The 12,777-nt window shown below is 40.9% G+C and overlaps 1 protein-coding gene across 14 annotated transcripts in view; it reads left to right on the plus strand.

Annotated features, from left to right (window-relative positions):
- Positions 1 to 5,019: 5,019 nt before the first annotated feature.
- Positions 5,020 to 12,777, plus strand: part of PUM1 (pumilio RNA binding family member 1) — a 193,194-nt gene continuing 185,436 nt past the window's right edge. For 7 of the 14 annotated variants that reach the window (XM_029619107.1, XM_029619109.1, XM_029619110.1 and 4 more), the window contains exons 1-2: positions 5,021 to 5,160; positions 7,127 to 7,188. In XM_029619107.1, coding sequence (XP_029474967.1) covers positions 5,051 to 5,160; positions 7,127 to 7,188 — 172 coding nt within the window. In that variant the 5' untranslated portion in view covers positions 5,021 to 5,050. Of the gene's footprint in view, positions 5,161 to 7,126; positions 7,189 to 12,777 lie in introns of all 14 variants that reach the window. The other 7 variants (XM_029619108.1, XM_029619118.1, XM_029619119.1 and 4 more) reach the window with 5 other exon arrangements.

The raw sequence follows: 12,777 nt of genomic DNA on the forward strand, positions 1-12,777 counted from the left end.
TGGCATGTTCTTATGTTCTTATGTTCTTAAGGATTGGTGAGATCGGTAACCTCATAAATGCTGGGAGAAGCAACATGCCTGTAAATTCTTAAGCTCTGTTATGAGAATATGATGTGAACTTGGGAGAAAAGCGGGTACCCAGGTTAACGATGAATTACCCCGAAGGGCAGAGAGAAGGCTTCCTGCTGCAGCAAGGAAGCGGCAGAGCAGCTCCATTCACGATCTGATCACGATCCGATCACAATCCTTGCTAAGTCAGTTTATTAGCAAACGAAGGGCAGGCTAAATACCCGGATGGCGTGATGCCACTCGGAGGGGATGCCCCCGAGGTTCCCGCCATGACGTGGATAAAGATGTGGGTGGCATGCGTGCACGCACCCTAGGAGGCCCTCAGGAAATCCATGGCAAACACCATTGCCGTTGCCGTTCCGGACACAACATGTATAGAGTCTAGCCTAATACTGCGGTTCCTCACGGAGCTCCTCCCCGTGGCAGTGGCCATTACCGCAGTACCCAAGAATCCACTCCAACACCTCAAAACCATAACAAAAAGTATCTGGTGTTGGCAAAATATCTGTAATAGATATGTTGAAAATGATAAATTAAAAAAAAAGAAGGGAAAAAGTGACTTGCTTGGGGGGAGGGAAGGTCCTTCATATTTGGTGGGGGCAGAGGGAGAAAGGGTGTCTGGTAGGCTATCTGGTTGGAGGAAGGATGGGGAGAAGGGAAGTCTGGAGGGTCATCGGGCTGTTTTCTCTTTAGTGGAAGGAGGGAGAAGACCAGCAGACCATCCAACCCTTTCTCTTTGACTTGGCAGGAGGTGGAAGAGCCATGATATACCCTGCCAATCGGTCCTATCCCAACAGGACATCATCCTGTTTGCAAGGGGGATGTCAGGATTTTCCAGGTCCAGTAAAAACATCACACCTGGTCTTAGGCAGATTTTAAATGTTTGGGCTTCACTAAGCTAAGGGAGCATACCAAACTCTTTTCCGTAGGCCTAGTAAAACCTCATTTGTATATGATACTCCCTCATTTACATACTGGTGTGTACTGATTTTTAGTACTGACCTGTTAAGGTGATGGAGGATTGTTAATGTGCACATACTTACTGCTTAGCACACTATTTTAAAAGGCAATTTTTAAAAGATTTTAGCTGGGTGAAAATTGCTGGAACCCCTCCACGGATAAAAGCGCCTGCGCCACAAAGGCCAGGGGCAAGGAAAATCCGGCAGATAAGGCCCATGGATTTCAGATTTCATTTTTGAAATCCCCACACCTGCTTTATGGCAATGGGCTTTGCACCTGCTGTGGGGGAGATGCAAAGTCTACAGTTTCTGAAGTACCCATGCTGCTGCTGGCCCTCAGTAGAGAAGGGTGACCAAAAAGGTGGATGGTCTTCATCGAATGACTTATGAGGAGAGATTGAAGAACCTAAATATGTATACCCTGGAGGAAAGAAGGTGCAGAGGTGACATGATACAGACTTTCAGATACCTGAAAGGTTTTAATGATCCAAAGTCAATGACAAACCTTTTCCGCTGGAAAAAAATCAGCAGAACCAGGGGTCATGATTTAAAATTCCAGGGAGGAAGACTCAGAACCAATTTCAGGAAGTATTTCTTCACAGAGAAGGTGGTGGATGCCTGGAACGCCCTTCCGGAGGAAGTAGTGAACACCAAAACTGTGAAGGATTTCAAAGGGGCGAGGGATAAACACTGTGGATCCATAAAATCTAGAGGATGTGAATGAGGAGAAGAGGCATGTGGGTGGCTTGCGGGAATAACGGCTACAACCTGGTGATTAATACCCTTATTCAATAAACATACACACGGTTAATGCGACTCCAACATTGCTTTATGCTTCAACGGCAAGAGGAAATGTGGAAAAAAAGGATTCACATTCACAAATAAGCGGGGGAGTAGCTTGCTAGTTGTGGTGGTTTCTACCCCAAACCAAATAAGCCTGATACTTCTCTTGGAATACATATCCAGCGTAGCTCACTGCTTCAATGGCAGGGGGAATGAAGAAAAGAGGATTTATATTCAGTCAACAACCAACAAGGTCTGAATTGTACAGGCTGGGTAAACAAATAAGAGTGGGAGTAGCTTGCTTATTGCGACGGTTACTACCCCATACCAATTAAGCTGGATACTTTACTTTGATGCAGCTCCAGCACTGCTCTCTGCATCAATGGCAGGGGGGGAAGGAAATTAGAACCAAAAAAGTTACCAATAAGAGCCAAGAGTAACAGATAAGTATGAGAAAAATAAGAGTGAAAGCTTGCTGGGCAGACTGGATGGGCCATTTGGTCTTCTTCTGCCATCATTTCTATGTTTCTATAAGTTGTCCACGGGGAGCTCTTTAAAAATTTGCATGCAAGCTGGTGGGTACAAAGTACCTGTGGGCTTGCAAGCCCCGCATACATTTTAAAAATAATCCCCTTAATATGCACAAAAGGAATTCAAAGTGAGACGTACGAACAGAACAGTGTTCTCTTGTGAAGATTTGATGACCTTCGGAGTGAGGAAACTCACCCAAAGATGAGATTTAGGCAATGTTCTCTCAACCTAGCTTGATGGACTCTCTACTTGGGTAACATCAAGCTAGGTTGAGAGAACATTGTACAAATCTCATCTTTGGGTGAGTTTCCTCACTCCGAAGGTCATCAAATCTTTACAAGAGAGCACTGTTCTATTTGTACGTCTCACTTTGAATGTCAAAGTGGCCCTTAACCCCTCTCTCTCTCTTTCTCTCTAAACTGTGAGCCCAGCACACTTGGCCAAAATTTCCTCCCCTTTTTCTCATTTGCATCGCACCAAATGTTATGGTGCTTTCGCATGCGTTAATGTTGTTTTCGCATGCGTTAATGGCGTTTTTTACATGTGAAAACGCCATAAAGCACTTTGATAAATGACTCCCTTAGTTAACAGGATGCCTGGCCCATTCAGGCCAAGTCAGTACCAGATAACAAAGAACACAGCCTCTAAACCAACAATCCAAAAGCCAGTTTTAACTAGGTATGTGCATTGGTCACATCCGTTTCGGCAGGTACGTGTGTACCTCACCGACTTTCTAGTACAGGTGGGAAATGGAGAGTATGCTTGTATTTTTAATAAGGAGATACACACACATTATTCATTTTCACAAGTGTACTAGAAAGTCAGCGAGGTATGTGCATACCCGCCAAAACAGATGTAATGAATGCACATCCCTAATTTTTACATAGTCAGCATATGTGGGGTCATCTCCAATCGAGACCATTCCAGATCTCTTGCTATTAGGCATTCAGGTAAAACTGATTTATTTATAACCATTGGCTTTGCCTTTTCCATCCATAGTATTTCAGATTTGCCAACATTTAACTTGAATTTGTAGCCACTAAAACAATGATCACTCTGTAATAGACACAAATGTACATCTCCAATTCTCTAAAATCTAAGCTTTTAAAAAAATTATCAGAACTGAACATCATCAGCTGCTGGAAAAGTCCTACACCATTACTGCATATAAGAATTAAAAAGGAATGGGAGACAGACTAGAAGCCTGCAGGCCTCTACAATAAAACCATTCAAGGATCAGAGTAACACCCTTTCATAAACTGTGGCCAGTTACACAAATAAGAAATAAACCAATTTAATATCATACTTTCCATTCCCATTTCCCCAAACCGATCCACCAGCAATTTAATTGTTGCCCATATCGAAAGCAGAAGATAAGTCAAGTAAAATCCTCCATCCATATGTCTAATAAAACCATCCAAAAGTGCAACCAACACTGACTATGTGCTCGCTCGAGCATATCATTAGCTTACTGCATCAGGTGTTAACTCAATTTTTATCACATGAGTAAAAGAAATGTGAGATCATATTTTTTTTTTTTTACATCTGGCTCATAGTTAGCTCTCTGATCTCTTTGTTGCATTAATTTATCCAGGTGCCATGAGATTTGGAGCCATTACTGGATTTCTGCAAACCCCATTCTGTTGCATTATTGGATCCTGCAGCATTTATTTCAATTGGTAAAATCAAGGACTGCTTTGGAGTGTAGATTCAAAACCAGGAGTAGCCAAAAGTCTCCTTTTTGGAACTGGATAACCTGGTAGTTCTGATTAGTACCTAATTAGAGGTGTGTGTAGAAACAGTTATGTTAATTAGTAAACTAAAAGTTAAATAGTTGGAACCTGGATATTTTACTTGGATAAAACACCTAAAAAAATGATGCATATTTGAGAGTGTTCTTAAAAGAAAAAAAGTGAAGGAAAAAAGGCAGGAGTTCTGCGGAATGGATGATTTCATGTTGTCACCTTTAAAGAAAGGCCTCTAGGCCAGGGGTAGGCCATGCCCCCTCCTCAAGTGTCTCATACGAGTTGGGTTTTCAGGATATCCCTAATGAATATGCATGAGATATATTTGCATACAACTGGCACAAAGTGCATGCAAATCTCTTTCATGCATATTCATTAGGGATTTCCTGAATACCTGTCTGGTTTGCGGCCCTCCAGGACCGGAATTGCCCACCCCTGCTCTAGACCAGTGGTTCTCAACCCTGTCCTGGGGACCCCCCCAGCCAGTCGGGTTTTCAGGATATCCACAATGAATATGCCTCCATAATATGCAAATTTTCTCTTATGCATATTCATTGTGGATATCCTGAAAACCCGACTGGCTGGAGGGGGTCCCCAGGACAGGGTTGAGAACCACTGCTCTAGACAGTCCGGAGCCTCTGACAAAAAAGGATCATACTCCCCTCATACCTTACCTGCTTTTCAGCCCTGTGCTACCTCAGCACTTTTCAAGGGTTGCTTCCATGTCAAAAGAATGCTGAGCATGTGTAACCTATACATACATTTCTCTCTCAAGAACTTCAATGCTTTGTTTAAAAAATAGTATATATATATAATTATATACATATACACACACACACACACACATACACACAAATACATATATAGTGTTTCCAAGTTCACAGCCCCACGTTGGCATAGCAACGCAGACCTGCTCCACAGCTCCAGTCGAGCGCCGGCTCCAGTCGCAGCCGGAGCTGGCCCATGATGCAGTGCGGCGCCCAGTCTCCAGTGTGCCGCCATGTTGTTGGAGTGAAAGGTAGGAGGCGGACGGTCCCGGGCCTGAAATCCGACTTCATCCTAGCGCTCCGCCGGTGAGTATCGGCGTCGAGCTGGGCCGAGGCGCATCTCGGGGCCGTCCTCTCTTCGGCTGTGCTTGTATTTTGGAGTTCTGGGCCATCGCTCGTGGGGGAGGCGGAGGCGCGGGGAGGTTGGGGAATGGGCCGCCACCACCGCCGCCGCCGCCTCGGCTCCTGTGTGTGTTTCTCTCTCTCGCTGTTCCTTGTCCATGTTTTGGAGCCCGGGCAGGCCCCTATTGTTATCAAAGCAGCAAGGGGGGAGGTGCACGTAAACCTTCATTTTAAAAACGCACAGGCTTTATTAAAAATAGTTCTTATTTCTTATTAAAAAGAACACAATCTCATCATCTTTCAGCTACTGACCCAGACCTGCATCGTGTATACACATATGTATATACACATTTGTGTACATATAGATTTTTATAGACGCATACATTGTGTTTGCATCTATTTATATTTCCTGTTGAGCCATTCCAACCTTTCCCTTCCACCTCCAAGTCGGATCTTCTTTGTGTTTGGATCACGTTAACCTACCTACGCTTTTGCGTTGAAGAATCAGTGTTTTGGGCCAGTTTGGTGTTCGAGCCCTTCCGTGTATTTTTGACAGTGGCAGTGTGTGAGACGGATGGGGGATGGGCATCGCTTCCAGTGCCGAATAACAGGCAAATTATTTTCAGAGGGTGCATCTTTGATTATAATATATGCTTTGTAGGTCTTTAGGGTTCATGTTGTAGATAGTCGTATTTTGATCCGTTTTTTTAAGCGTATGGAAAAGGGGGTGATGTTGAAAATGCCTTTCTCACCATAATTACAAACACACGCTTGTTTTGTTGATGGCACATTTGAAACTTTCGGGAAGTATAATTTAGTTAGCTTTTTTGAGTTAGAAGTCGCATTTTAGTAAGGATTCTTTATTCGTGACATGGCATTCTTTAAGGGGTCTTAACATTTGAGTTATCAAACTTACTTCCTGCTGCATGTCCCTTGGAGGCTTTTGTCCGATCTACTCTCAAGATTGAAAATGTCAGCTCTTTCGAGGTTCATAGGTTTGAACAAATGTGTAGCTCACTGTACTCAGAGCTAAATTGTTTCCTCTGGGTTGTCTAGTTTCATTTAGCAGATGGAAGATTTTCAAAAATCCCTCATTTGGTGCACCAAATATATTGAGGGCCTTATGCATCAAGGGTTCTCTTCCATTTTGTACGAGGTGCAAAAATCCACAGGAAGTTATTGGGCCTTGTGTTTTGAGAGAAAAGTCTGAGCTGTGAACTGGGGAGCAGCACACTTTGCTATAAGATAATGGCAGCCCGTTACTGTAAACAGATTTTATTCATTATATCTAGCATTTAGTAACCATGAAGTAAGAATTTCTGTCTTCTAACTTAACAGGCTTGTAGAAGCCGCTTCTCTTGCTTAGAAGAAATTTGAAACTTTGGCCTATTTTTTTTTTTTTTAAAGGAAAGTTATACCATACAGGATATACACATAAGGGGGGATGTCTTAGTAGTACTACATTTACAAATGGTTTTTTTTGCCACCATAATTATATTATGATGACTGATTTTCTTATTTTGTTCAGTTTTATTTCTTCTTGAATCAATGAGACTGAAACTTAAAACATTTATTTATTTTGAACATTTATAGGTCACTTATAACACTGCTGTAGGTGGCTTACAGGATCACTATTCATAAAATTAACAGACATCAGACAGTAAACACTAAATTGCAGATAGTGCCTTAAATAATAGTTTGACACAGAATGGTAAACCAGTGTAATCCAGATCTCTCTTTAATCAAGCTGAGTGAATTGTTCTCAATTTGAAAAACAAAGTATATACAGTAACACTAATACTAGTGTTGGTATTAACTCTCTGTAGTCATGTTTATTATGTACTGCAAGCTGTTGATTTGGTATGTAAAAGTGTTTTGAGTATTTAAGTAATTTTATTTATTCTACAATATTGTTACATTTCATTTGCAGCTCGATTCACACAAATTCTGGACTTGGAAAAATTTCCGGCAGAAAGATATTCGTCAACTTAGGTGAATAAAAATATTCAAATTCTGTGTTGTAAAAATTCTGAGGCTATGCATGCCTCTGCAAGATAAATAGATCCTTTTTATGCCTGTTTTTTAGACTTTTATCCATTCTGAATTGTGTGGTATATTATCAGCCTCTTTAAAATATTGATGAACCTTCTGTGTATTCAGATTTGCCCTGCCAACATCTGGATTGGGAAGTGATCAGAGCATGTTCCAAATCTGATGTTGGCCTGAGCTAAAACACTTTCCTCTCCAATCTGCTTCATGTAGCTGAATTCAAAAAACACTTCCGTGGTCTAACTCTATTGTGGGGAAACAAGGATAAATAAATTAAAAATAGAAACATTTCCTTCATTATTGGAACACCCCCTGCTCCAACATACACACACACTTTTATAAGGAAGTAAAAAATGTTTTACAGGAATTAGGGAAGTAAAGTCAGAAAAAATTTTAAAAAGGATCTTATTCACATTGCACACATTACCAGGAGATCACAGCAGAAAGCATGAAGTGTCTTTTGTATAGCAAAAGTAGGTTTTCAGAAGGCCAGTTGTGTGCTCAAAACTGCTGTAGTTAAACGATAGCGCTGTTGTATTTGATCTGTCGTGTATAGGAACAAAGTGAATGATCAGTGCGAGTGCAGATATGCATCGTCAACGACATACAACAAGGACACAGCACACCAAGTCTTGCATCTACAGTTTCTTACACCTATGCAGAAGAACTCTGTCTGAAGGCTCACAATTATACATGTACTCATACATGCTTTACTATATGGCAAGAGCCACGTTTCTTGGCTGTCACATCCACTACCTCATGTTCTGTGTGTGGTATGAAGAAGTGATATGTAAGATGTGAACATTTAGTTTGTGTGACTGAGAAATGACTATGTAGTATTGTTGCATGTAGTCAGCATAAATAAGATGTCTTTGCCAGTGCACTGCAGTAAGCTAGTTTTGTATGCAGGGTTACTGTGGTGGGTCTGCTTAGCAGTAGTGATCATAATGCAATCACATTAGACATCACTGAAGAGAGGACAATAGGAAAACTACTGCTGTGGTATATAACTTTTAAAAAGGAAGACTGAGGAAATGTAGTTAGAAACTAAAGGGAGCAGTTGCAAAGGTTAAATGTTTGCATCCAGCATAGACATTGTTTAAAAATATCATCTTGGAAGCCCAGAGAAAATGTATTCCATGCATTGAAGGAAGACCAAATGACTGCCAGCATGGTTTAATACTGAGGTGAACTAGCCATTTAAATTCACAAGATAATCTTAAAAAAAAAAAAAAAGGGGGAAAGCAGAGCCTAATGAGGGAAATAGCTACTGGCAAGTTAGATGTAAAACAGTAGTGAGACAGGTCAAGAAAAAACATCTTCCCAAATTCTGTCATAGAGGCAAAACCTTTTAAAATCTTTCATTTATATTCAAAACAGCCTTTAAGAAGTTACTTGGGCAACTGGATGACCAAGGAGGAAAACTGAATTAATTATTTGCCTGATGATTCTGAGCAGCTAAAGTAAATTTCTGTGGTAATGGAGGATATAATAGGTCTAATTGACAAACTCAAGATTAACACATCACCAGGTCTGGATGACTTTCACACTAGAGTTTTGAAAAAACTCAAACATGAAATTGCAGACAGATCACTACAGTTCCTGTAGACTGAAGTGTGTCCAGTGTAACACCAATTTTTAGAAAGGGTTCCACAGGTGATTTATAGACTCTGAGCATGGTAAAAGCAATTTTTAAAAGCAAAAGTTACTCATCATGGCAAAGCTTGCCTTACAAATGTATTATTTTGTTTTGAAGTTGTAAATAAACACTTGGATAAAAGATGAGCTGTTTAATATAGTGCATTTGGATTTTCATGTGTCAAGATGCCCTTTGCGAAACACCTCAGGAAATTAAAAAGTCATGGGATAGGGGGCAGTTTCCTATTGTGGATTAGTAATTGGTTAAAAGACAAAAACAGAGAGTAGGACTAAATGATCAGTTTTCCCAATGAAGAAAGGTCAATAGTAGAATTCCCCAAGAATGTGTACTGGGCCCTGTTAAATATTTTCATAAATAATCTGCAAAAGGGACCAACAAATGAAGTGATCAGATTTGCAGGTGACAGAAAATTGCTAAAACAGCAGCAGATTGCGAAGAACTACAGAAAGTCCTTGCAAGACTAGGAGACTGGACATATGAACTGCAGATGAACTTTAATGTGAAAAGTACAAAGTGTTGCACATAGGGAAAAAGAATTCCAACTACAGGTACACAATGCTGGAAGTCACCATCTTGGAACAGGACCTTGGACGCCTTGTGGACAATGCATTGAAATCCTCAGTTCAGTGCATGGTGGTGGTCAAAAAAGCATATAGGAGTGAGCCAAAAAGGAGTGGAGAGAAAAACAACACCACATCATATTGCCTCAGAATCGAGTCATGTTGAGATCGCATCTTGAGTATTGTGCTTGGTTCTGGTTGCCCCATCTCAAAAAAGACATAGAATTTGATAAGGTGCCAAGAAGAGCACCAAAAATGATAAAGGAGATGGAACAGCTCCTCCTATGGAGAGAGGCTGCACAGCTTAATTACTGAAAAAGTGTGAAAAGGAGAATATTTAAAAAAAAAAAAATCTTCAGCATGGAAAAGAGCTGATTTTATTAAAATCATGAGTTGGGTGTAATAATACTCAAACAAGGGGGCAATCCATGAAATGAACATCCAGCAAATTGAAAACTAATCATAGAAAGTTCTTTTTCACTCATTATACAATCATGCTGGGAATCTGTTGTCAGAGGATGTCAAGGTGACTAGCATAGTGGGGTTTAAACAAGTTCCTGGAGAGAAATTCATAAAAACTAATTAGCCAGGTAAACTAGGCAGCGGCATCTGTATCCCAGAGAGAGAGTAACAAGAAATAGATTGACTTTTTGGGACCTGCAGCTACTTGTGACTGGTCACTCTCAAGAGACGGCATGCAGGGCTTTCTGGATCCTTGGTGTGACCCAGCATAGCATTTATTTTGGTCTTAGGTTGTTATTTTGAAAACTTAGGGGTAGATTTTATAAAGAGCATGCGCTTCCCGACGCGCACACATGGACACACTAATTTTATAACATTGGCGAGCGCATGTGCGCTGGATTTTATAATCCGCGCATGTATGTGCAGGTGGGGCGCGCAAGGGGGGAGAGGACTTCTGCAATTTCCATGCGGTGACGCATTCCGGCCTTCCCCAGTTTCCGCCCAGACGCTCCAATTAAGGAGCGGACTGGGAGGGAACTTCCTACCCCCTTACCTAACCTCCCTTCCCCACCCCTACCCCCTAAACCCTATCTTTTTCTTTTTTTTTCTTTGTTGCGCAACTTCAGCTCCCGAGCTGAAGTTGTGCTCGACAGCAGCCGGGTCTTCGTGACAGCGAACAATGGCGTTGTCCTGGTCTGCCCTTTCGAAGAAGCCCAGCACTTGTGCGCGTACCGGACTTTATATGCGTGGCTGGGCTCCTTCAAAAATTGGCTCTGTGAGCTTGGCCTGGCCCATAAAGCCCGGGTTTTATGCGCGCAGGGTGTTTAAAATCCGGGCTTTAGGTGCCAGCCAAAAACATTTAGGTGCAAGACTATTTTCTTTCACTTTTCTTTGTTTTTTGTTTTTTGTTGTTGTTTTGCTCTTTATTTTTTGTCTTATTTTGTTTTGTCTGTCTCTTTAGTTTTCTGTTTCTTTCCTTTATTTTTATTTTTTGTTTTTCTTTGCTGCTCTTCCTTCTAGTTCAGTTCCACCTTTCTTGCAGCTTCTAAGCACTATTTCCCTGCCCAGCCTCCCCATTCTCCACCCAGCTCAACTCAATTCACTGTTTCCTCTGGACCCTCTCCTCCCAATATCAGCTTCTTTCCTTTCATTATCACTCTTCTGTCACCTAGCTTCTTATTTATTTTTATTTATTTAAAAATGTTTATATACCGCTTTTACAATTCAAAGAATTAATCAAAACGGTTTACAGAAAAAAAAAAAACCATACACAATAAATAAACTAGACAAAAATAAATCAAAATAAAACAAATAAAAAGCTAACATAACGCAGTATACAGTCATATCCAGCAATTGGGTCTGTCCTGTTGGCAGCTGCTGTGACTTTCCTCATCCATGAGGTGCCAGGCCTGGAATTTTAGGTACCTGGCCAATCCTAGCACCTGGCGTTTTTCCAACGCTGCCTGTATGTTTCTTAAAATATCCTTTCAGTCTTGTGTTTTTCATAGTCCTATAGATGTGGTTTTAGCTTTTGAGTGCATGAGGTGTATATATGTATGAAGCATTTTGCATGCATGCAGAAAATGTTTAGTATGTGAGGTGGGGAGTAAAATTGTGAATGCAAACAAAATGTACTTACAGCAGGATAAGGGAGATGATATGCTCATTATGTAGACTATTATAATCTTTGGGGGGTAGGCCAATGCAGTTTTTAAAAGGTGAACATCACTAAAGCTGGGGGGAAGAGTGGCATTGACCCTTTAAGAATGCCTTTTTGCATGGAAAATTTTAGCCAATTGTTAACTAGGGGAAGCTGCAAAAGAAAAATTTGTTGCCACTATCTTTTATTTTTTTTATTTATTTTTTTTACATTTTCTGTAAGTATAAAAAAAATTAAAAATATTTAACAAGTGCTCATATACAGGCCGATGCAATACAGATGTGCTAAAAATGTGCATCCAATCATCTCTCCTGGGCGTTCAATGCAATAGGCAAATGAGCAGTTGTGCTAACAAGGACGTGTTAGGGATACATTGTGCGTCCATGGCATCGAGTGCCCAGGAAATGTGACTGCGCAGGTTGGAAAAATGGATGCTCGTAAAGTGAGTCTCTTTTCCTAACCTGACCACTTGAAAGATTTTTTTTTCCTGTTTCTGTAGTTCCTTTTGCTTAGTATTGTTAAGTCTGCTTTCTGTGAAAAACTATTTCTTAACATTGTTCTTGAGCCTACCCCCTTGGAGCTTCAGATCATGACCCTTAGCAGCTACCATAGATGCTTCGTTAATAGTATACCCACTAACACAACTTTTTATTTACTTCTGCTAGTCCAGAGGTGCAAATGTGCATAAATGCATAGAATCCATTAGTGGCTGGGAGAAGGAAATGAAGAACAGAGATAACTGTGGTGTAACATTTCTGGGTGAGGGTGAAGGAATAACCTGCATGGAGCAGCAGTTACAACTCCAAACAAAAAGTATGGGGTTAACCTTCATGGAGTGGTAGTTACAACCCTAAACGTCTTGCTGGGCAGACTGGATGGACCTTATTGGTCTTTATCTTGCTGTCATTTAGTAACTTGCTGTTACTATGTTCCTGCTGCTCACTGAACATATTTTTTTTCCAGCATAACGAATATTTTCTGTTCACCTTATCTATTTTTTGCCAGTTGCTATTTGGGCTTTATTTTTGATATTCAATCTGTAGAGGCCAAAAGAGGTTTGCATGTATTGAGTGTTTGCCTTTAGTGAGTGTTTTGCAGGATACTGGATACATCACAATAAGCTGGCATTTACATCTGAAGTAGGACAAAGTCAGGTTGGTCACCTTGAGCTCTTCCCTCTTCTTGTATGT

Source organism: Rhinatrema bivittatum, chromosome 11 (genome assembly GCF_901001135.1).
Source record: "Rhinatrema bivittatum chromosome 11, aRhiBiv1.1, whole genome shotgun sequence".
NCBI lineage: Eukaryota > Metazoa > Chordata > Amphibia > Gymnophiona > Rhinatrematidae > Rhinatrema > Rhinatrema bivittatum.